Source organism: Toxorhynchites rutilus, chromosome 3, assembly GCF_029784135.1.
Source record: "Toxorhynchites rutilus septentrionalis strain SRP chromosome 3, ASM2978413v1, whole genome shotgun sequence".
In the NCBI taxonomy this organism is placed as follows: Eukaryota; Metazoa; Arthropoda; class Insecta; order Diptera; family Culicidae; genus Toxorhynchites; species Toxorhynchites rutilus.
The window spans coordinates 200,069,132-200,090,725 of NC_073746.1; the positions used below are offsets into that span (position 1 = coordinate 200,069,132).

Consider the following 21,594-nt stretch of genomic DNA (forward strand, 5'->3'; position numbering starts at 1 on the left):
AGTCTCAAGTTATAGCGCGTCAAAGATGGAGTCCACCAAGCAAGAAATTCGCCATATTTTACGTTTTTACTGCCTGCGAGGTAAAACTGCAACGAAGGCGGCCGAAAAAATTCGTGTAGTTTATGAACCTGATACTGTAACGATTCGCACAGCACAGCGTTGGTTTGATCGATTTCGTTCTGGTGTAATGGCTGTCGAAGATACACCCCGTACTGGTAGGCCAATCGTCGTGGAAACCGATAAAATCGTTGAAATCATCCAAGTAGACTGGCTCACATACCCGCTCGATTGGCCAGGAACTGGGTATAGACCATAAAACCGTTTGGAACCATTTGCAAAAGATTGGATTCCAAAAAAAGCTGGATGTATGGGTGCCACACAAGTTGACGCAAAAAAAACTTTTAGACCGAATCAACGACTGCGATGCACTGCTGAAACGGGACGAACTGGACCCATTTTTGAAGAAGATGGTGACTGGTGATGAAAAGTGGATCACGTACGACAACCTAAAGCGAAAAAAGTTGTGGTCGAAGCGCGGTGAGCCTGCCCGAATTATCACCAAGCCCGGATTGACGGCCAGGAAGGTTTTGCTGTGTGTTTGGTGGGATTGGAAGGGAATAACCCACTATGAGCTGCTCAACTATGGCCAGACTCTCAACTCGGTTCTCTACTGTGAGCAGCTTGACCGTTTGAAGCAGGCGATTGACCAGAAGCGGCCAGAAATGATCAATATGGTGTTGTTTTCCACCAGGACAACGCTCGGCCTCACACATCTTTGATGACCCGCCAGAAGCTACGGGAGCTCGGATGGGATGTCCTATTGCACCCACCGTATAGTCCGGACTTGGCTCCAAGTTATTATCATCTCTTCCGGTCCATCCAAAACGCTTTTGGTGATACTAAGTTGGCCTCAAAAGAGTTGGCCTTGCGAAAACTGGCTGTCTGAGTTTTTTTTTGCAAATAAGTAGGGGGGGTTAATGAAGTTGGCTTCTAAATGGCAACAATTTTGCAAACAAAAGGGCACATATTTGACTTAAATTGGATAATTTCAAGTTTGGTTAATAAAGCGTCAAATTTCGATCAGAAATACGACATTTCTTTTTCCCCAACCCTATATATTATTAGCTTCAATAAGTAATATTATTAGCTTCAATTTGATATGTCGATCATCAATATCGGTTTAGTGGTACAAAAGTTATGAATTTAAAAAAAAAGTCATTTTTGGGAAAAAGCTGAAACAAATGATTTTTCGGACCACCCTAAAATAATGCGAATCTAATGTTTTGCGATAAAGTACAAAAATAACCACTTTTGACGAAAATCTGAGAACCACACTATCGGTTTGACATGAAATGGCTGTATATAGATTTTTTTTTTTTTTAATTCGTTTATTTTTACAGGCTCAGTTACATAAGTTTAAAGGAGCCGAAATCTTAAATATATTTTTAAAACTATATATATGAACAATTTTCTTAAATCTATGATTAGTAATGTGGGAAACCGATTACTCGCGGTGGACTCGAGATTAGAAGGGTGACATATTTTTCTCAGGAAAAGGATGGGGTATAAGGAAATTATTACAATATTGATAATCACACACACTCAATTCTTAAATCTATTCGTACATCTGTTGTGAATTTACATTTCATTCTCCTGTTTATAGCAAGCGGACCAATTACTCACAAAGGAAGAAATGGAGGGTATAAGGATATAAGGATAATCACACACGAACATCGATAGATTTAAGGAAAACATATATTTGGGACATCACCGGCACATTGGGCTGCCTTCCTCTAGCCCGAAAGGAGTTCTCTAAATTCGATCTGGCAACAAGGTACACCTCACACGACCAAACAATGTGATCGATGTCGTGGTAACCTCGGCCACAAACGCAGATATTGCTGCCGGCCAGATTGAAACGAAAGAGTAGCGCGTCTAACGAACAGTGATTGGACATGAGTCGGGAGAAGGTGCGAATAAAGTCCCGACTCAAGTCCAGACTTTTGAACCATGGTTTGAGGCTAACCTTAGGGATAATCGAGTGAAGCCACCGGCCCAATTCATCTTCGTTCCATTTGCGTTGCCAGTTAGCGATGGTATTTTTACGGACTAAAGAGTAAAATTCATTGAAGGCGATTTGACGCTGATAAATATCGCCTTCAATCGCACCTACCTTTGCTAATGAGTCAGCCCTCTCATTACCCGGAATTGAGCAATGAGAAGGGACTCACACAAAGGTAATGACATAACAGCGTCTGGATAAAGCACTCAAAATTTCTCGTATTCTCTCAAGGAAGTACGGCGAGTGCTTTTCCGGCCTCACTGAACGGATAGCTTCGACAGAGCTAAGACTATCCGTTACAATGTAATAGTGTTCAACAGGTCGTGAGGCGACGCTGTCCAGCGCTCAGTGTATCGCTGCCAATTCAGCAATATACACTGAGCAAGGAAACTGAAGACTATGGGAGGTGCTGAAAATTTTGTTGAACACTCCAAATCCTGTGAACTCGTTTATAGTGGACCCATCAGTAAAGTACATATTATCACAATTGATACCCCCATACTTTGCATCGAAGATCGTTGGAGCGATCCTCGATCGTTGATAATCTGAATATTCATGGATATCTTGCTTCATGGACAGATCAAAATGTACAGAGGAATTGATGTAGTTAGGAAAACAAACACGGTTGGGAATATACGAAGAAGGATCAACCTGCATGGAGATGAATTCATGATATGGGCTCATGAATCCAGAGTGAGAATTTAGCTCGATCAGCTGCTCAAAATTTCCGATCACCAATGGGTTCATAACCTTACACCGGATGAGGAACCGAAGAGATAATAAATTGAAGCGATCTTTTAGTGGGAGTACGCCTGCCAAAACCTCGAGGCTCATGGTATGCGTTGAGGGCATACATCCCAACGCAATACGGAGACAAAGATACTGAATTCGCTCGAGTTTAATTAAGTGTGTTTTGGCAGCTGATTGAAAACAGAAACTGCCATACTCCATCACTGAGAAAATAGTTGTTCGATACAACATAATAAGATCTTCGGGGTGGGCTCCCCACCAGGTGCCGGTAATTGTACGGAGAAAGTTTATTCTTTATTGACATTTTTTACTCAGATACCTAATATGGGCCCCCCAAGTACATTTGGAGTCGAACCAAACCCCAAGATACTTGAATGACATAGCATGAGTGATCGGTTTACCCAAAAGTTGAAGCTTTGGTTTTGCTGGTCTATGCTTCCTAGAAAAAACCACCATCTCTGTTTTCTCCGTGGAGAATTCGATCCCTAGCCCAATAGCCCAAAATTGTTCAAAGTATCTTGTAAGAGTTCTTGTAGGTCGGATTCTGTTGATCCTACGACAGAGACCACTCCATCATCTGCAAGTTGTCTTAGGCTGCAATTTTGTGTAAGGCAATTGTCGATGTCGCTTACATAGAAGTTGTACAAAAGGGGGCTTAAACATGAACCCTGGGGGAGGCCCATGTAAGAGACCCGACTTACTGCCGAATCTCCGTGAGAAAAGTTCAAATGCTTCTCACAAAGCAAGTTATATAACATATTATTCAATAGAGGCGGCAGACCCCGAGAGTGTAATTTGTCTGTCAAAACCTCTATTGAAACAGAATCAAAGGCCCCCTTTATGTCCAAGATTACTGAAGCCATTTGTTTTTTTCCGGCGTAAGCCATTTGAATTTCTGAAGAAAGCAACGCAAGACAATCATTCGTCCCCTTGCCCCTGCGGAACCCATATTGTGTATCTGAGAGTAGGCCATTCGTTTCAACCCATCGATCAAGGCGAAACAAGATCATTTTCTCCAACAATTTCCGTATACAAGACAGCATTGCTATTGGGCGGTACGAATTGAAGTCGGACGCGGGTTTTCCGGGTTTTTGAATAGCTATAACTCGTACTTGTCTCCAATCATCTGGAACAATATTATGCTCCAGAAACCGATTGAATAAATTCAACAAGCGATGTTTCGCCACATCAGGGAGGTTTTTCAGCATGTTGAACTTAATTCTATCCGATCCCGGAGCAGAATTGTTACATGAAAGGAGAGCAAGAGAGAATTCTACCATCGAAAACTCGGAATCAAGATCGCACCTATCTTGCGGTATAAAGGGTGTGTCACATCAAATTGCATCACGGAAAAAACGCTGTAGAAATTCGCCCAGTAGACCGATACTTTTGAAAATTTTAGACAGTAAAATGAAAACTATTAAACAACTTTTGGCATTTTCTTTTTATTCATACTTCGAGCCCATGCCCGTATGCTCGCACCTTCCTCTTTACCCCGTCCATAAGGTTCTGTACAACGTCAGGTTGTAGTTTTTTTTGAACAGAAATCCATTTTCTCTTGAAGTCCGCCTCCGATTTGACAACTTTTGGGTTCTTCCGGAGGGCCTGCTTCATAATCGCCCAATATTTCTCTATTGGGCGAAGCTCCGGTGCGTTGGGCGGGTTCATTTCCTTTGGCACGAAGGTGACCCCGTTGGCTTCGTACCACTCCAACACGTCCTTTGAATAGTGGCACGAAGCGAGATCCGGCCAGAAGATGGTCGGGCCCTCGTGCTGCTTCAATAGTGGTAGTACTCCTTAAGGTAAACCTGCCCGTTTACCGTGCCGGTCATCACGAAGGGGGCGCTCCGCTTTCCGCAAGAGCAGATCGCTTGCCACACCATGTACTTTTTGGCAAACTTGGATAGTTTCTGCTTGCGAATCTCCTCCGGAACGCTGAATTTGTCCTCTGCGAAGAAGAACAACAGGCCCGGCAGCTGACGAAAGTCCGCTTTGACGTAGGTTTCGTCGTCCATTACCAGGCAATGCGGCTTCGTCAGTATTTCGGTGTACAGCTTCCGGGCTCGCGTCTTCCCCACCATGTTTTACCTTTCGTCGCGGTTAGGAGCCTTCTGAACATTGTATGGTCGCAGGCCCTCCCGCTGCTTGGTCCGCTGGACGAATGAACTTGGCAAATTCAGCTTATTGGCGACATCCCGGACCGAACCTCTCGGATCACGTCTAAACTGCTTAACTACGCGCTTGTGATCTTTTTCACTGACGGAGCATCCATTTTTGCCGTTCTTCAACTTCTGGTCGATTGTTAGGTTCTCGAAGTATCGTTTTAGTACTCTGCTGACCGTGGATTGGACGATTCCCAGCATCTTACCGATGTCCCGATGTGACAACTCCGGATTCTCGAAATGAGTGCACAGGATTAATTCACGACGCTCTTTTTCGTTCGACGACATTTTTCCAAATTTACGAAAAATTGACAGTGAAGCATGGCCATTCGTTCGATAACTCGCAAGTAGATCGGACAGGTTTTCGAAACGATCCAATAAAGGTGTTTTTTTCCACATCGAATCAGACTGTGTTTTTTTTCATCGGTTGCGCTTGCGAGTAGAGCGAAGCTCAAAGTGGTGCGCGACCGAGACGCAGAGGATACAATTCAGACAGATTCATCACACACGCCACACAGCAGCGGCAAGTATAAGTTTATTTTTCTTTTGTCCTCCTATCATTCCTTCTACCATCTGTGCTCGATTTACACCATTGTTCATCTGTGTGTTTACCAAATCGGCAAACGTTGGCATTAGGGGTGTCTATTTTTTCTTGGTTACATTACCGTTGAAATTTTATTGGAACTTTTTTTCATTTTAGAATTTTATATAAATAAAATAAATTAATATAAATATTATCCGCAGCATAACCTTATAATATTTTTTTTACTTATTCATTTTGATAATTATTATATTCTGTTCATATCGAACAGTTGGCCGATTTTTCTAATATGGCTGAGGGCGGAAAGGATCCCCCGTTGACGCAATTAAATATTTCTGATACCGAACCTCCTCCTGAAGAGCAGGAGGGTGAAGCAGAAATTGAGGTAGAACATTCTGTTTACGAAGTTGATAGTTCCGAAGATGAGGAAATCGACGAGAAACAGGATTTTCGTCCTAAAGAATACCCTGAAGGCTCCAAAGGCCCATTCATTGTGTACTTTAGACGAAAATCCAAACCTCTCAATGTCATTCGCATCTCGAAGGAACTAACTCAACATTTTTCTGACGTTACCGAAATTACACGGATGGGGCCAGACAAACTACGAGTTGTCGTCTCAAGCAGGACCCAAGCGAACAAAATAACGCGCTACGACCTCTTTGCGATTGAGTATCGTGTATACGTACCTTTGGCAACGTCGAAATAGACGGCGTAATAACCGAAAAGGGTTTGACCCGAAAAGAGATAATCGATGGTGTCGGTCGCTTCAAGAACTCCACACTAAAAACTGTGAAGATTCTTGCATGCGATCGACTGAAATCTGTGTTTTCACTGTGTGGAAAAATTACGTTGCAATAGGGGCACTTCGTTTACCTGTTCGATTGTTTGTACCCCGGGTAATGAAATGCAACAAATGTATGCAACTCGGTCACACGGCCGCCTATTGTTGCAATAAAAAACGTTGCGCAGATTGTGGAGAGAGCCATGATGAGAATCCTTGCGCGAAAGAGCACAAGTGTCTTCATTGCGGCGGGACTTCTCATGATCTTATTCAATGCCCGGTGTACAAACAACGAGGGGAAAAACTCAAGCGTTCCTTAAAGGAACGTTCCAAGCGGACTTTTGCAGAAATGCTTAAGAGTTCCGTGCCAACGACACAGGACAATCCCTACTCCATTCTGCAGAACGACGAGCCTGTTGCTGACGCTCCCAATGCCGGATGTTCCGGTACATCGCAGGGTGCCATCAGGAAAAGAAAAATTACTTCTTTTCCATCACTCCCCAGAAAGAATACCGAAACTTCCCAAGTTGGAATGAAGCCTCGAACTGAACGTGCTGAGAATAGGCCGAAGCAAGTACCTCCCGGTTTACGTGGTCATGCTACCAACCAGGGGTCCTCAGCACTTCCCGGAACAACAACGAACACGTCTGTTCCATTTTCGCGGTCGAAGCAACAGCCACTACCTGGCCTGCTTGCGCTTTCAGACCTTGTGGATAACATTTTAAATGCTTTAAATATAAATGATCCTCTTAAAAGCATAGTATTATGTTTGCTTCCGGTTGTGAGAACATTTTTGAAAGAAAAATGTGGCTTTTTAGCAGCGTTCATTTCCCTCGATGCCTAATTCAGCGCAAGAGGTCAAGGATTTGACCACTGTCATACAGTGGAATTGCAGAAGCATCATCCCTAAACTAGACCAATTTAAATTTTTAGTTCACAGTTCTAACTGTGATGTATTTTCTCTCTGTGAAACATGGCTTTGTTCAGCCGACGAGCTGAATTTTCACGATTTCAACATTATTCGCCTAGATCGTAACGACTCGTTTGGTGGCGTACTATTGGGGATCAAAAAACGTCACTCCTTCTATAGAGTCACTATCCCATCGATTACAGGCATTGAAGTTGTCGCTTGCCAGATACAAATCAATGGCAAAGAACTCTGCATTGCTTCGATATATATTCCTCCCAGGACTACGGTAGGCCGCCATCAGTTCTTTGATATTATCGAGGCATTGCCGGAGCCGCGGTTAATCTTAGGTGATTTCAACTCCCATGGAACAGCATGGGGGTCACTCTACGATGACAACCGTGCCACGTTGATTTATGATCTGTGCGACAACTTCAACATGACAGTTTTAAATACTGGGGAAGCAACTAGGATAGCCATCCCTCCTGCACGGGAAAGCATACTAGACATATCTCTTTGCTCTTCTTCATTATCCCTGGATTGCACATGGAAGGTAATCCAAGATCCCCACGGTAGTGATCACCTACCAATAATTTTATCGATCGCCAATGAATCAAAATCTAGTGAGTCAGTCGATATTGCGTATGACCTCACGAAGAATATTGACTGGAGAAAATTTGCAGAATTAATATATGAAGCAATCATTTCGATGCATGAACTTCCTCCCCTTGAAGAGTATAATTTTATATCAAGTTTGATTTACGATAGCGCACTTCAAGCTCAAAAGAAACGTGTACCGGCTACCACTTTCCGACGTCGTCCTCCATCACTTTGGTGGGACAGGGAGTGTTCAAAGGTCTACCTTGAAAAATCATCCGCTTTCAAAAAATTCAGGAAAACTGGACTAGTGGAATGGTTTCGAAAGTACCAAGCTCTAGAAGCCAAACTAAAAGGTCTGATTAAAGCAAAAAAAGCGTGGATATTGGCGGAAATTCGTCAATGGTTTGTCAAGGGAGACCGCTATGAGTACTCTTTGGAATACGGCTAGGAGAATGCGTGGCTGGAACCATACCAATGAAAGTGAGGAATACTCTGACCGTTGGATTTTCAAATTTGCAAGGAAGGTTTGTCCCGATTCTGTTCCTGCACAAAGCGTCGTACGCGATATTCCGCTCCAATGCGATTATGAGAATTTTTCGATGGTAGAATTCTCAATTGCCCTCCTCTCATGTAACAATTCAGCTCCGGGGTCGGACAAGATTAAATTCAACTTGTTGAAGAATCTTCCCGACTTGGCAAAACAGCGTTTGCTGAACTTGTTCAACAAGTTTCTGGAGCTGAATATTGTCCCGCATGACTGGAGACAAGTGAGAGTGATAGCCATACGAAAACCCAACAAGCCGGCTTGCGATCATAACTCGTATAGGCCGATTGCAATGTTATCCTGTATTCGCAAATTGTTAGAGAAAATGATTCTACTTCGTTTGGACAAGTGGGTCGAAACGAACAATTTGCTGTCAAATACGCAGTTTGGCTTCCGCCGAGGTAAAGGGACGAATGATTGTCTCGCGCTGCTATCTTCTGAAATCCAAATCGCATTTGCTCGCAAAGAACAAATGGCTTCCGTTTTTCTCGATATCAAAGGGGCATTTGATTCAGTTTCCATGGAAATTCTCTCAGAGAAGCTTCATAATCGTGGACTTTCACCAATTCTGAATAATTTCCTGTACAATTTACTGTCAGAAAAGCACATGATTTTCTCTCATGGCAGCTCGAAATCTTCTCGTTACAGTTTTATGGGCCTACCACAAGGCTCCTGCCTAAGCCCCCTCTTGTACAGTTTTTATGTCAATGATATGGATGATTGTCTAACTAGAGACTGCACGCTGAGACAACTTGCAGACGATGGAGTTATTTCCATCACGGGTACTAATCCCGTCGTTCTGCAAAAGTCGTTGCAAGATACCCTGAACAATCTGTTCACGTGGGCCCTCAAGCTGGGTATCGAATTCTCTACGGAGAAAAATGGTCGTTTTTTCTAGGAAGCACGAACCCGCCCAATTCCAGCTTCACATATCCGGCAAAACGATCCAACACTCTATGTTTTTCAAATACCTGGGTGTATATTTTGATTCTAAGTGTACCTGGGGGAGACACATTGCGTATTTGAAACAGAAATGCCAGCAAAGAATCAATTTTCTCCAAACAATAACCGGAACATGGTGGGGTGCCCATCCAGGAGACCTCATTCAGTTGTACAAAACAACGATATTGTCAGTGTTAGAATATGGCAGTTTTTGCTTCCGATCAGCTGCCAGGATTCATATTCTCAAGCTGGAGAGGATACAATATCGTTGCTTGCGTATAGCCATGGGGTGTTTGCATTCGACACATACGATGAGTCTCGAAGTTTTGGCAGGAGTACCCCCGCTTACTCTTCGGTTCACAGAATTATCCTACAGATATCTTATCCGTTGCAAGATCATGAATCCATTGGTGATTGATAACTTCGAAAATCTACTACAACTGACTCCTCAGTCAAGTTTTATGTCTTTATACCATGAGTACCTTACCCAGACGTGCACCCTTCACCAGGCATCTCCAACCAAGTTTGCTTCCCATACTTTTGCAATTCCTCTGTCATTTTTGATCTGTCCATGCGACAAAAAATCCATGGAATACCAGATCACCTACGCTCCAATGTTATTCCGTCGATATTTTCGGAAAAATATGGGAAAGTTGGATCTGATAAAATGTTCTTTACTGACGGTTCATACATAAACGGGTCCACTGGTTTCGGCATCTTCAATGAAAATTCCAGTGCCTCTTTGAAACTCAAAGATCCTTGTTCCGTGTATGTCGCAGAAATGGGTGCGATATACTATGCTCTAGAGATCATTGAAACACTGCCCATCGACCATTATTTTATTTTTTCAGACAGTCTCAGCTCAATAGAGGCAATCCGCTCAATGAAAGTTGATAAACGCTCATCTTATTTCCTAACAAGAATAAGACATCTATTTAGTGTTTTGGTCGAAAAATTATTCAAGATTACCTTAGCATGGGTTCCCTCTCATTGCTCGATTCCGGGGAATGAGTAAGCGGACTCGCTAGCTAAGGTGGGCGCTTCAGAAGGCACACTTTTTGAAAGGCAAATTGCCTATAATGAATTTTTTCACGTTCCTCGTCAGGACACACTCGTTAGTTGGCAGCGCATGTGGAGTGAAGATGAGTTCGGTCGTTGGTTACACACGATTATCCCTAAGGTCTCGACGAGTGCATGGTTCAAGGGATTGAACGTAGGTCGTGATTTCATTCGCGTGATATCTCGGCTTATGTCCAATCACTACAACCTAAACGCGCATCTCTATCGCATTGGGCTCGCAGCAAACAATCTTTGTGATTGTGGCGATGGCTACCACGACATCGAGCATGTTGTCTGGTCGTGTATCCGGTTTCATGCTGCTCGCTCTCAGCTCTCTAGAGCACTGAGAGCACAAGGCAGACAATCGGATATCCCCGTCCGGGATATCTTATGTAGCCGGGATCCTGATCTTCTGCTTCATCTATACCTGTTCCTCAGAAACGCCGATGTCAACGTTTAATGATGTTTCCTTCGTTGTGTCCCCGTTTCATATCCCTCCTATCCGATCGATAAACTTTTACTTAGTCGCGGCAATACATACACACACTCTTCACAGATACACGGGCCGAAGGTTGTGCAGTCCACTGACCATTCAACAAGAGCCAAAGGTTGTACCGCTCATGACAATTCTACACGAGCTGATGATTGCGCCGGCTAGTGACCATTCTATCCTGGATTCCTCGAGTCGAGAAAGACGCACCACGCTAGATATGGGGTACAGACTAGGGGGGCGTTGCTGATTAATGGTCAGCTGCATCCCAATAGGAAGTATCCCGTGTCGGGCACACGTACAGAGCATCGAAGACTGCAACATACCAATTATGAGAACACTTGTAATACTAACCTCGAGCCAACCGCGAGTAATCGGTTACATATTACTAACATAGTTGTAAGACAAAAATTGTCAAAATATTGGACTCCCGGCCCCGTCAGGCTAACGCCACATGTGCCTTAATAAAAAAATATATTTTGGGGAAAAAAAAAAAAGCATGGCCAACGTGATCTATACACTCTTCTCTGATTATAAGCGAAAGCTGAAGATATAATTCCTAAAAATTAAATTTCTACAGCGTTTTTTCCGTGATGCAATTTGATGTGACACACCCTTTATCTCGAACAATTTTTTGCACGGGAGCGGAATCGGGACAAACCTTTCGTGCAAAATTAAAAATCCATCGATGTGAATATTCTTCGCTTTCATTCGTTGAAGAGCGATTTCTTATGTTTCGAGCCACTTTCCATATTTTTTTCATTGACGTTTCTGGTGACAAACCTCCCACGAAATTTCGCCAATAAGCACGTTTTTTCCCTTTGATCAAGTTTTTAAATTGATTTTCAAGGTCCAAATACGATTGAAAAATTTTCAATGGTTCCACGTTTCCGAAAAGCTTTGAATGCGTTCGATTTATCCTGATAAAGCTTGGAACATTGGCTATCCCACCATGGATTGGGAGTTATAGCTATTCAAAAACCCGGAAAACCCGCGTCCGACTTCAATTCGTACCGCCCAATAGCAATGCTGTCTTGTATACTGAAATTGTTGGAGAAAATGATCTTGTTTCGCCTTGATCGATGGGTTGAAACGAATGGCCTACTTCCAGATACACAATATGGGTTCGCAGGGGCAAGGGAACGAATGATTGTCTTGCGTTGCTTTCTTCAGAAATTCAAATGACTTACGCCGGAAAAAAACAAATGGCTTCAGTATTCTTGGACATAAAGGGGGCCTTTGATTCTGTTTCAATAGAGGTTTTGACAGACAAATTACACTCTCGGGGTCTGCCGCCTCTATTGAATAATATGTTATATAACTTGCTTTGTGAGAAGCATTTGAACTTTTCTCACGGAGATTCGGCAGTAAGTCGGGTCTCTTACATGGGCCTCCCCCAGGGTTCATGTTTAAGCCCCCTTTTGTACAACTTCTATGTAAGCGACATCGACAATTGCCTTACACAAAATTGCAGCCTAAGACAACTTGCAGATGATGGAGTGGTCTCTGTCGTAGGATCAACAGAATCCGACCTACAAGAACCCTTACAAGATACTTTGAACAATTTTGGGCTATTGGGCTAGGGATCGAATTCTCCACGGAGAAAACAGAGATGGTGGTTTTTTCTAGGAAGCATAGACCAGCAAAACCAAAGCTTCAACTTTTGGGTAAACCGATCACTCATGCTATGTCATTCAAGTATCTTGGGGTTTGGTTCGACTCCAAATGTACTTGGGGGGCCCATATTAGGTATCTGAGTAAAAAATGTCAATAAAGAATAAACTTTCTCCGTACAATTACCGGCACCTGGTGGGGAGCCCACCCCGAAGATCTTATTATGTTGTATCGAACAACTATTTTCTCAGTGATGGAGTATGGCAGTTTCTGTTTTCAATCAGCTGCCAAAACACACTTAATTAAACTCGAGCGAATTCAGTATCTTTGTCTCCGTATTGCGTTGGGATGTATGCCCTCAACGCATACCATGAGCCTCGAGGTTTTGGCAGGCGTACTCCCACTAAAAGATCGCTTCAATTTATTATCTCTTCGGTTCTTCATCCGGTGTAAGGTCATGAACCCATTGGTGATCGGAAATTTTGAGCAGCTGATCGAGCTAAATTTTCACTCCGGATTCATGAGTTCATATCATGAATTCATCTCCATGCAGGTGATCCTTCTTCGTATATTCCCAACCGTGTTTGTTTCCCTGACTACATCAATTCCTCTGTGCATTTTGATCTGTCCATGAAGCAAGATATCCATGGATATTCAGATTACCAACGATCGAGGATCGCTCCAACGATCTTCGATGAAAAGTATGGGGGTATCAATTGTGATAATATGTACTTTACTGATGGGTCCACTATAAACGAGTCCACAGGATTTGGAGTTTTCAAGGAATTTTTTAGCACCTCACACAGTCTTCAGAATCCTTGCTCAGTGTATATTGCTGAATTGGCAGCAATACATTGGGCGCTGGACAGCGTCGCCTCACGACCTGTTGAACACTATTACATTGTAACGGATAGTCTTAGCTCTGTCGAAGCTATCCGTTCAGTGAGGCCAGAAAAGCACTCGCCGTACTTCCTTGAGAGAATACGAGAAATTTTGAGTGCTTTATCCAGACGCTGTTATGTCATTACCTTTATCTGGGAACCTTCACATTGCTCCATTCCGGGTAATGAGAGGGCTGACTCATTAACAAAGGTAGGCGCAATTAAAGGCGATATTTCTTCTTCTTGAATGGCGTTAACGTTCCCTGTGGAACTTTTGCCGTCTCAACGTATTCATTAACTAGCGCCGTTCATTAATACTTGGTTGAGATTTCTATGCCGAATAACACGCCTTGAATGTACTCTAGAGTGGCAAGCTCTAGAATACGCGTGACCACAGTGCAAGCCGGAAGAATTTTCTTTGACGAAAAATCCCCCAACCAGAACGGGAATCGAACCCGAACACCCGGCATGATAGTGTGGGACGCTAACCACTCGGCCACGGGTGCACTGAAGGCGATACTTATCAGCGTCAAATCTCCTTCAATGAATTTTATTCTTTAGTCCGCAAAAATACCATCGCTAACTGGCAACGCAAGTGGAATGAAGATGAATTGGGCCGATGGTTTCACTCGATTATCCCTAAGGTTAGCCTCAAACCGTGGTTCAAAAGTCTGGAATTGAGTAGGGACTTTATTCGCACCTTCTCCCGACTCATGTCCAATCATTGTTCGTTAGATGCACTACTCTTTCGTTTCAATCTTGCCAGCAGCAATCTCTGCGTTTGTGGCCAAGGTTATCACGACATCGAGCACATTGTTTGGTCGTGCGAGGTGTATCTGGTCGCCAGATCGAATTTAGAAAACTCCCTTCGGGCCCGAGGATGACAGCCCAATGTGCCGGTGAGAGATGTGTTGGCTCGGTTAGACCTTGATTACATGTCCCATATATATGTTTTCCTTAAAGCTATAGATATTCGTGTGTGATTGTCCCTACATCCTTATACCCTCCTTTCCTTTCTTTGCGGGTAATTCGTCCCCTTGCTATAAATAGTAGAATAAGTTGAAATGTAAATACACTATAGATATACGAATAGATTTATGAAATGAGTGTTCATCAACATTGTTACAATTTCCTTATATCCCATTCTTCTCCTAAAAATATGTCACCCTCCTAAACTCGAGTACACCGCGAGTAATCGGTTTTCCACCTTACTAACCATAGATGTAAGAAAATTGTTTATATATATAGTTTTAAAATTATATTTAAGAATTCGGTTCCTTTAAACTTAAGTAACTGAGCCTGTAAAAATAAACGAATTAATAAAAAAAAAACATCTGATGAAACCTGTATTTCCTCCTCTTTCCTGAATCATTGTGTGTCTGGCCAGAGCGCGTTGATGAAAAATGTTTACGTTTATGACGAAATGAAATTTTTATCAACCGATATGTGTGTTTGATTTTTTTTAATAAAACTTGGTGACATTTCATATTTTTTAAAATAAAAAAAAACCATTGCACAATGGTCCAGGAGATGCATTTAAGTGAAAATTAGCATTTAGAGCTCGACAGTTATTCTCTAGACAAAAACTGTCTTAGACAAAGTTGTTACTCATGATAGAGCGTTCACTTTATGTTGTCAAAAATAGGGTGACCAAAATTGTCGATGACATAAAAAATCTAGCTTTTTTATCTTTATAGATAGAAGTAAACATAGTTCGACAATGTTCTAGCTCCAATTATTTGAGACATCTTGAATGAATTATTTGAGACGATCCAATTATTTAAGACGAATGAAAAGAGCGTGTTTTTTGTTAAGAAATATCAATAACTTTGGGTGAAGTTGGAATATTGACAAGTTCTGCATCGTAAAATGTTTGTATTAGTAAGCTCTAAAAGTCTTTCGAAGACAGTTTGCATGTAAAATTTTAAACATAAAAGTTAGAGCAAAAAAACAGTTTTTCTCATGGTGATCCCAACGTAACTTAGAAAAAATGCGCTATATCGGTTATTTTAAGAGATAGAGAAAAACTTTGTTCTACAAAGATGTCTCAAATAATTGGAGCTACAACATTGTTGAACTATGTTTACTTCTATCTATAAAGATAATAAGGTTAGATTTTTTATTTCATCGACAATTTTGGTCGCCCTATGTTTGACAACATAAAAGCGAGCGCCCTATCATGAGTAACAACTCTGTCTAAGACAGTTTTTGTCTAGAGAATAACTGTCAAGCTCTAAATGCTAATTTCCACTTAAATGCATCTCCTGGACCATTGTGCATTGTCGACATAAAAGCATAGCTTTCACATGGAAAAAGTCCGAAAGTCTAACATGGACATTCTCATGTGTTTCTGTGTTTTTGGACAGTCAACTGGAACAGAAACAGTAAAATTAAAAACAAGTAGTGATACATTTAGGTAGGGTACGCCAAGAACTAAGGTTTCACAAACCCATGATGTCAATCACGATTTCTTGATAGAAATAAATCACGATCTATTCTCGAAATATGTTTCAATGATACGAAGGCGTTCTACTATTCGAAATCTATTCGTGATAATATGTCTCAAAACACTGTATATAAATGTTAAAAATCATCTTCCCTATTGGGAAAAAAACTGTTGATCTGAAGCAATTCATTTTTTTCCTTATATTTTATAGACGCAAAGACAAAACAATGACAAAGCGTGATAATCCTTCTATGCGAAAATCGACTTACCACAGTGTTTCTCGTCGGAACCATCTAAACAATCCATCTGTCTATTGCAGCGTTTCTCTATTAAGATGCAAAAACCATCCAATAGGCAGCTAAATTCGTGCTCGCCACATTGATTGTCTGGAAGAAAAGCCACATTGGTTTGCATTTGATCTTTGGTATAACGTTTTTTACCTCGTTGGATAGTTTTAAGGACACCTGAACTGTGTAGTGATTGAATTATTCAATGTCGTCATAAGATAGACAGAAAAGCGGCGCAGAATGTACATTCAATTTCAATGTTTGTTGTGATCTAGCGTTTTATTATTTGTAAATAAAAATCCAATTTAAGTATCCAGTTAATTGAACGATTGTAAAACATATTGTGATAATACCTAATCTCTCGGACAATAAAGTAATGAGACTGTTTCCACCTTCATTTGAATTGTAACGCTACGTCTATGTGATACTACTTGTGGTAAGCGGCTCCGACAAAGTTGTTGGTATCGAAAAAGCGCGTAAGTGTTTAATTTGATGCTTCGACGAAAACAATTGTTTTTCTGCATATTGTCAAAAACTGAGTTCTAGTAGTGTTTTAGAAAATCATCTGTTTCCAAATATAAGTAAGTAAGTTGTAATGTTAGCAGGAAAAAAATTAGCCTAGTGTAACACCAAAACACGTTTGAACGTTTCATGTTGATACGATCAGCCTTTTTTAGCCGATCGATCAATGTTTGGAGTGAATTAAAGGACCACTTCAATGGAAATTGTACCAGGAGTTCAAAACGCTATACGTACTCTCAGAATGAACGATTCGTAACTTTCGTTCCCATGCGTTTGTAGGTACAAGGATTGCAAGGAGTGATGATACTCACATCAGTGAGTATATGTTAGAATATACATGCACTCCTCACACCCCAGTTTGCGGTGCGATCATCATTTATTAAATTATTGATCATCAAATAGAATGGGGACACTTTTCATTCAAATCAAAAAGATTCTGTGTCCCACAGAAACGTTATAGGAATCAAATGAAAGCTGGTTGCTCAAATGGATTTGCTATTGCCAAAAAATTGTGTTAGCCCACAGAATATTAGACCCTCATTTTTTCTATTTTTGCAGTAGGGTGCCCATTTCCAACTTCGAAAAATCATAACTCAAAAACTGTGGAAAACACATATCTGATTTTTGGATATTTTATGTGAAAAAAACAAAGCTTCCAAGAAAAAAATTGAAAAATATAGCGCCTTCTCTCTCTTTCTCTCTCTCTCTCTCTCTCTCTAAACCATGTAAACTATGAAAAACAAATATAAACAAATACAATCAATAACTACGAAAACAAAATCCATTTCACGCTTAACTTTTCAATAGGACCTATATTTTTTGTTCGGTTCTCTTCATCGACATTGTCTATCGTTAATAACTCAGCGGTAAAAGCATTTCCTGATATGTTCGACGATCTGGATTCTAGAAGAGAACCTCTTTTATTAAACTACCTGAGAAAGATACCGCAAGATCCATCTTCAAGGCAGTTGTTATTTTAAGAGATAGTGAATTGAGAGAATCGATCATAACAAATAGGTCCTATTGAAACATTAAGCGTGATCTCTTTTTTGCGAGTCTAATAATTTTCAAAGAAGACTAGCTAATTAGCTTTAGTTTGATATGTCGATCATTTGATCAGTTCAGTAGTTCAAAAGATATGAATTTTTGAATAAAGTCAATTCGGTAAAAAGGGAAGAAATGATTTTTCGGACCACCCTAAAATGGAAATGGGCACCCTAATGAAACATGAAAAAATACGGGTCTAATATTTTGCGATGGAGAACAAAACTATCACTTTTCACGGGCTGTAGCGTAGTCCGTCTCCTTGTGGTGCAGCCTGGGTGGTGTAGCCTAGGGAGGCCATGAATGGGGAGGGGCTTCATCGGAACCCCTTTACGATTAGTAGATTATTGGCCCACTTCAGCGAGTATATCGTTGGAGCCAGTGATCGTGGGCGAAAATTCGTATTGTAGAAGTTTCAAAAGGAGCCAAGCTTAGAAGCATGCGAAAGTTAGCAAGCTTATCGGTAATACGGAGGTGAAATGTACATTCCGCCCTACCCTTAATACGTCCAGCGGGTTGAGTTGTGTCGCGATGCGACAGATATGTCGGAGGTCGACTTTGAGAGGGAATTGAAACCTCAACATGTCGTAAAAGTCAAAAGAATTACAAAAAAAAAGTAGAGAAAGTAGTTGTGAACACTCCTCTACTTATTCTGATGTTCAACACGTCAATTTTGCCGGAAAGTGTATATCCCCTAACCTACACAATGTTACAAGTGCTAAATACCAGTTCGGGCACATCTCTGGTAAGTACCAGAAAGAAGCGGTATGCTGGATGTGCTCGCAAGAGCACCCAGAAATCGAAGCCACGACCACTGCTTAAATAACAAAAGTTGCCCTGTTTTTCTGAGGGAACAAAACATTATTAGGACGAAATTAAAACGCCGCAAAGGCTAGTGGTTCCAGCGCCGTATCTAAGTCTGGGTCTGGCTCCTTATCCAGCACGGGTAAGTTCAAATCCAGCACCTCATCCTCCCCTAGGGAGGGTAGGCCCTGCGTAGCACCTAAGCCTAGCTCCGGTGCTGCTGCTGTACCTTGGCCCGCAAGGGTTATCCTCCTAGAGAAGATGTTCAGCGCGCGGCTCCCAGCCTCATGTCTACAACTGGGTTAGCGGCATCATCACCTACTCCCGAGTTAGCGCACCCCGTGGAGAGAGTGACTGGTTTGAAGCGAAAGCAGAGGCATAAGGACACTGCGTCCGATAAGCCTTGCAGCCCAGAGGTGTTATCTCTGCCACTCAGAAAGAGTGGAAATACGGAGTATCCCCCTCCAAGCGCTAACTCGTCGATTAGTATTGATCCCAATATTATAGATTTGAGATAACTCGACCTCGTGTTTTTTTTCATTCATCCTACGATGAATTCCGAAGAATTTAATTATTCAATGGAACATAAGAGGGATTCGACAAAATGTGGGTGATTTACAAATTTCTCACCCGGAAGCTCTCCCCGGCAATAATCATACTTTAAGAGACACTTGTTCCGAATGCTATCTTCCTTGGAAGAGCATCGTAGAATATAGTTGGATCTATAAAGAAGGACATCCTACCCCTGATAGAGATGGTATTGCTATTGGTATCTACAAGGATATCACTTTAAAAGAATACGCAATAACATCGAGCCCGCCGAGGATCAAAAAATCAAAGCGCTTTGAGGCCCCTTCAAATCATGTCCGATTGAGCTGAAACTTTGCACAGGTCATTTTTTTGGGCCAATAAACAAATTGTACATGGCCGGTTTTTGAAATTCCCCACATCCATTGCGGTGGTGCAAGAGATCGAGCAACTTATTTTAAATATTAACGCTCCCCTCCTATTAGGAGGAGATTTGAACGCGCACGAGCTTCAATGGTCTAATTCTGACCTTCAGCAGTGACCATTTTTCTATTATTATCACCCTTAATAGAAACAAACCATCGCTCAGATACCGCAAAAGGTGGAAGTTCGATGGAGCTGACTGGGCGGGGTATCGGGACTCGGGATGATACAGATCGCTCGGTGCGTGATTTCGCGTGTCTCGATCTTGACCAGTTGACTGAGCTTATGTTGAATGCTGCTGCAAAGCACATTCCTCGCACTAGCGCAGTCACTTGATACTCCATATGGGGTTAGGGCCAGGCAAAAATATCAAACCCTAACAGATGAGATACTGCCTCGTCCAATGCGGTTAAGTCGATGCTCTCCTAGAGACTGGGATGCCGTTCCTCCTAGTATCAGCTGGTACACGGTACGTTAGGGCTGGGGATAACTTCCAGAAGGTGCAAGCGGTGGTGAACGAGGTCCTACGTACTGTCTTGACGCCTCGGCCATTGGGACACTCGATGGTAATGCGTCACCGATGGCGTTGTTGTTTGTTTGGATTCGGCGAGCGTCCTCGAAGCTATAGAGGGTGGTAAAATCAAACACCCCATCATTCAAGAAATCGAAGAGCAGCTGAGGGGTAGTAGTACGACCCTATGTTGGATTCCGGGTTTCCGGGGAACGAGGAAGCCGATCGGCTTGCTAAGGGCGGATAGACTCCATTACCAGTATGGGCGTACCTGGTAAGGATTTCATTGAAGGGCGAACAATTCCAGTCTTCTCACTTGGGAGGCTAAATGGAGTCGTGAAAGGGACTTGCAGTTTTGTAGAATCAAAGCATCAACCGGCAAATGGAAGGACAAAGCCAAAACGTTTGAACAGTGAATTCTCTCACGTCTTCGTATTGGACATACGTGATTCATTCATAGCTTCCTAGCAAAGAAAGAAGAGTCCCCACCTGTTTCGGCACCCGCCCAACATAACGGAATGCATGCGAACTGTGGACCTTTGAAAGAGGTACGGCTTAACCGGTGGCCTAGATGTCGTATTGCAAAACGACACACGGAAAGAGACAGTCTGAAACTTCTAAAAGAGGCTAACCTGATTCAGTACATTTGATACTGCAATCAATCTGTAGGGTTTGAACGCATACACCCTGGTATTATGTACTAGGGTAACTAGAAGAGGGGCCTGCCTCCCTTGGAATGATCACCTACAAGTATTGCGTAACTTTGAGTGGTTGTTCTGGCATGTAAGTGGGGGAAAAAAGAGATGAATGACTGTCATACTACTTAAATTCTCTATAATCCAATCCAACAACAACCACTTTTCATGAAAATCTGAGAACCACTTTATCGGTTTAGCACGGAGTGTTGAAAAATCACCGTAAACCTTGTGTCTGATAATGATTTCATATTATAATGATGAAAATAAATGTCAGAAAATATCAGGAAAATTATATTAAAAAATTCCATTCAAGTACAGTACTGTGTGATATAATTAATCAAATAACACGAAGTAAAAATTTTCATTCAAAATTTAACAATCTGTCTTCGGACCTACTAATCTGATAGAGATATATTTCTCCCTAAATGTACATCGCCTTCAAACAACGACCCTGTACATTCGTCATCTTGGGTATTCCATCGAATGCTAAAATATAGCCTACTACGCAGTCATCCGAGTGAGCCATCAACTTTTGATTATCTTTGCAAATATTTTGTAACGCGATAGAATACAATACAATACTTTATATCAATTTTTGAAAAGCACAACAGTTATGACATCATGAAAAATAATAAAAATAATGACGTCATTTTTTACTATGAACTGTGTTTGATGTTAATATGGTCAAATACTCTGCCCTTGTTCGCTAGAGAAAACGTGGCTATAATTAGACAATTCGCTCTTGCTTGGTTGTGAATATAACACTTACATACTGGCAAAGTACTCGAACATTCCGGCAGTGCAATTTGTTTTTATCATCAATTATGAGATAGAGAACATTGAGCCGAACGTTCAAGAGCGTATTCATCTACATACTTTGTGTTTTATTATTTTTTTATCAGTGATTATTCTGCTTGAGCATGCATGTAGTTGGCAGAAAATCTAAAACAAGCTGTGTAATACGAATGGATCAATGCTATGGACTGTATAAAATATGT

At 41.7% G+C, this 21,594-nt stretch overlaps 1 protein-coding gene across 31 annotated transcripts in view; it reads right to left on the minus strand.

The window, feature by feature from the left end:
* LOC129775235 (basement membrane-specific heparan sulfate proteoglycan core protein) overlaps nucleotides 1-21,594 on the minus strand; it is a 220,014-nt gene that overhangs the window by 164,973 nt on the left and 33,447 nt on the right. For 28 of the 31 annotated variants that reach the window (XM_055779700.1, XM_055779686.1, XM_055779689.1 and 25 more), the window contains one exon: nucleotides 16,049-16,165. The exons of the other annotated variants lie outside the window; for them this stretch is intronic. In XM_055779700.1, the coding sequence (XP_055635675.1) occupies nucleotides 16,049-16,165 (117 nt within the window). The remainder of the gene's footprint in view (nucleotides 1-16,048; nucleotides 16,166-21,594) is intronic. 31 annotated transcript variants of the gene reach the window in all.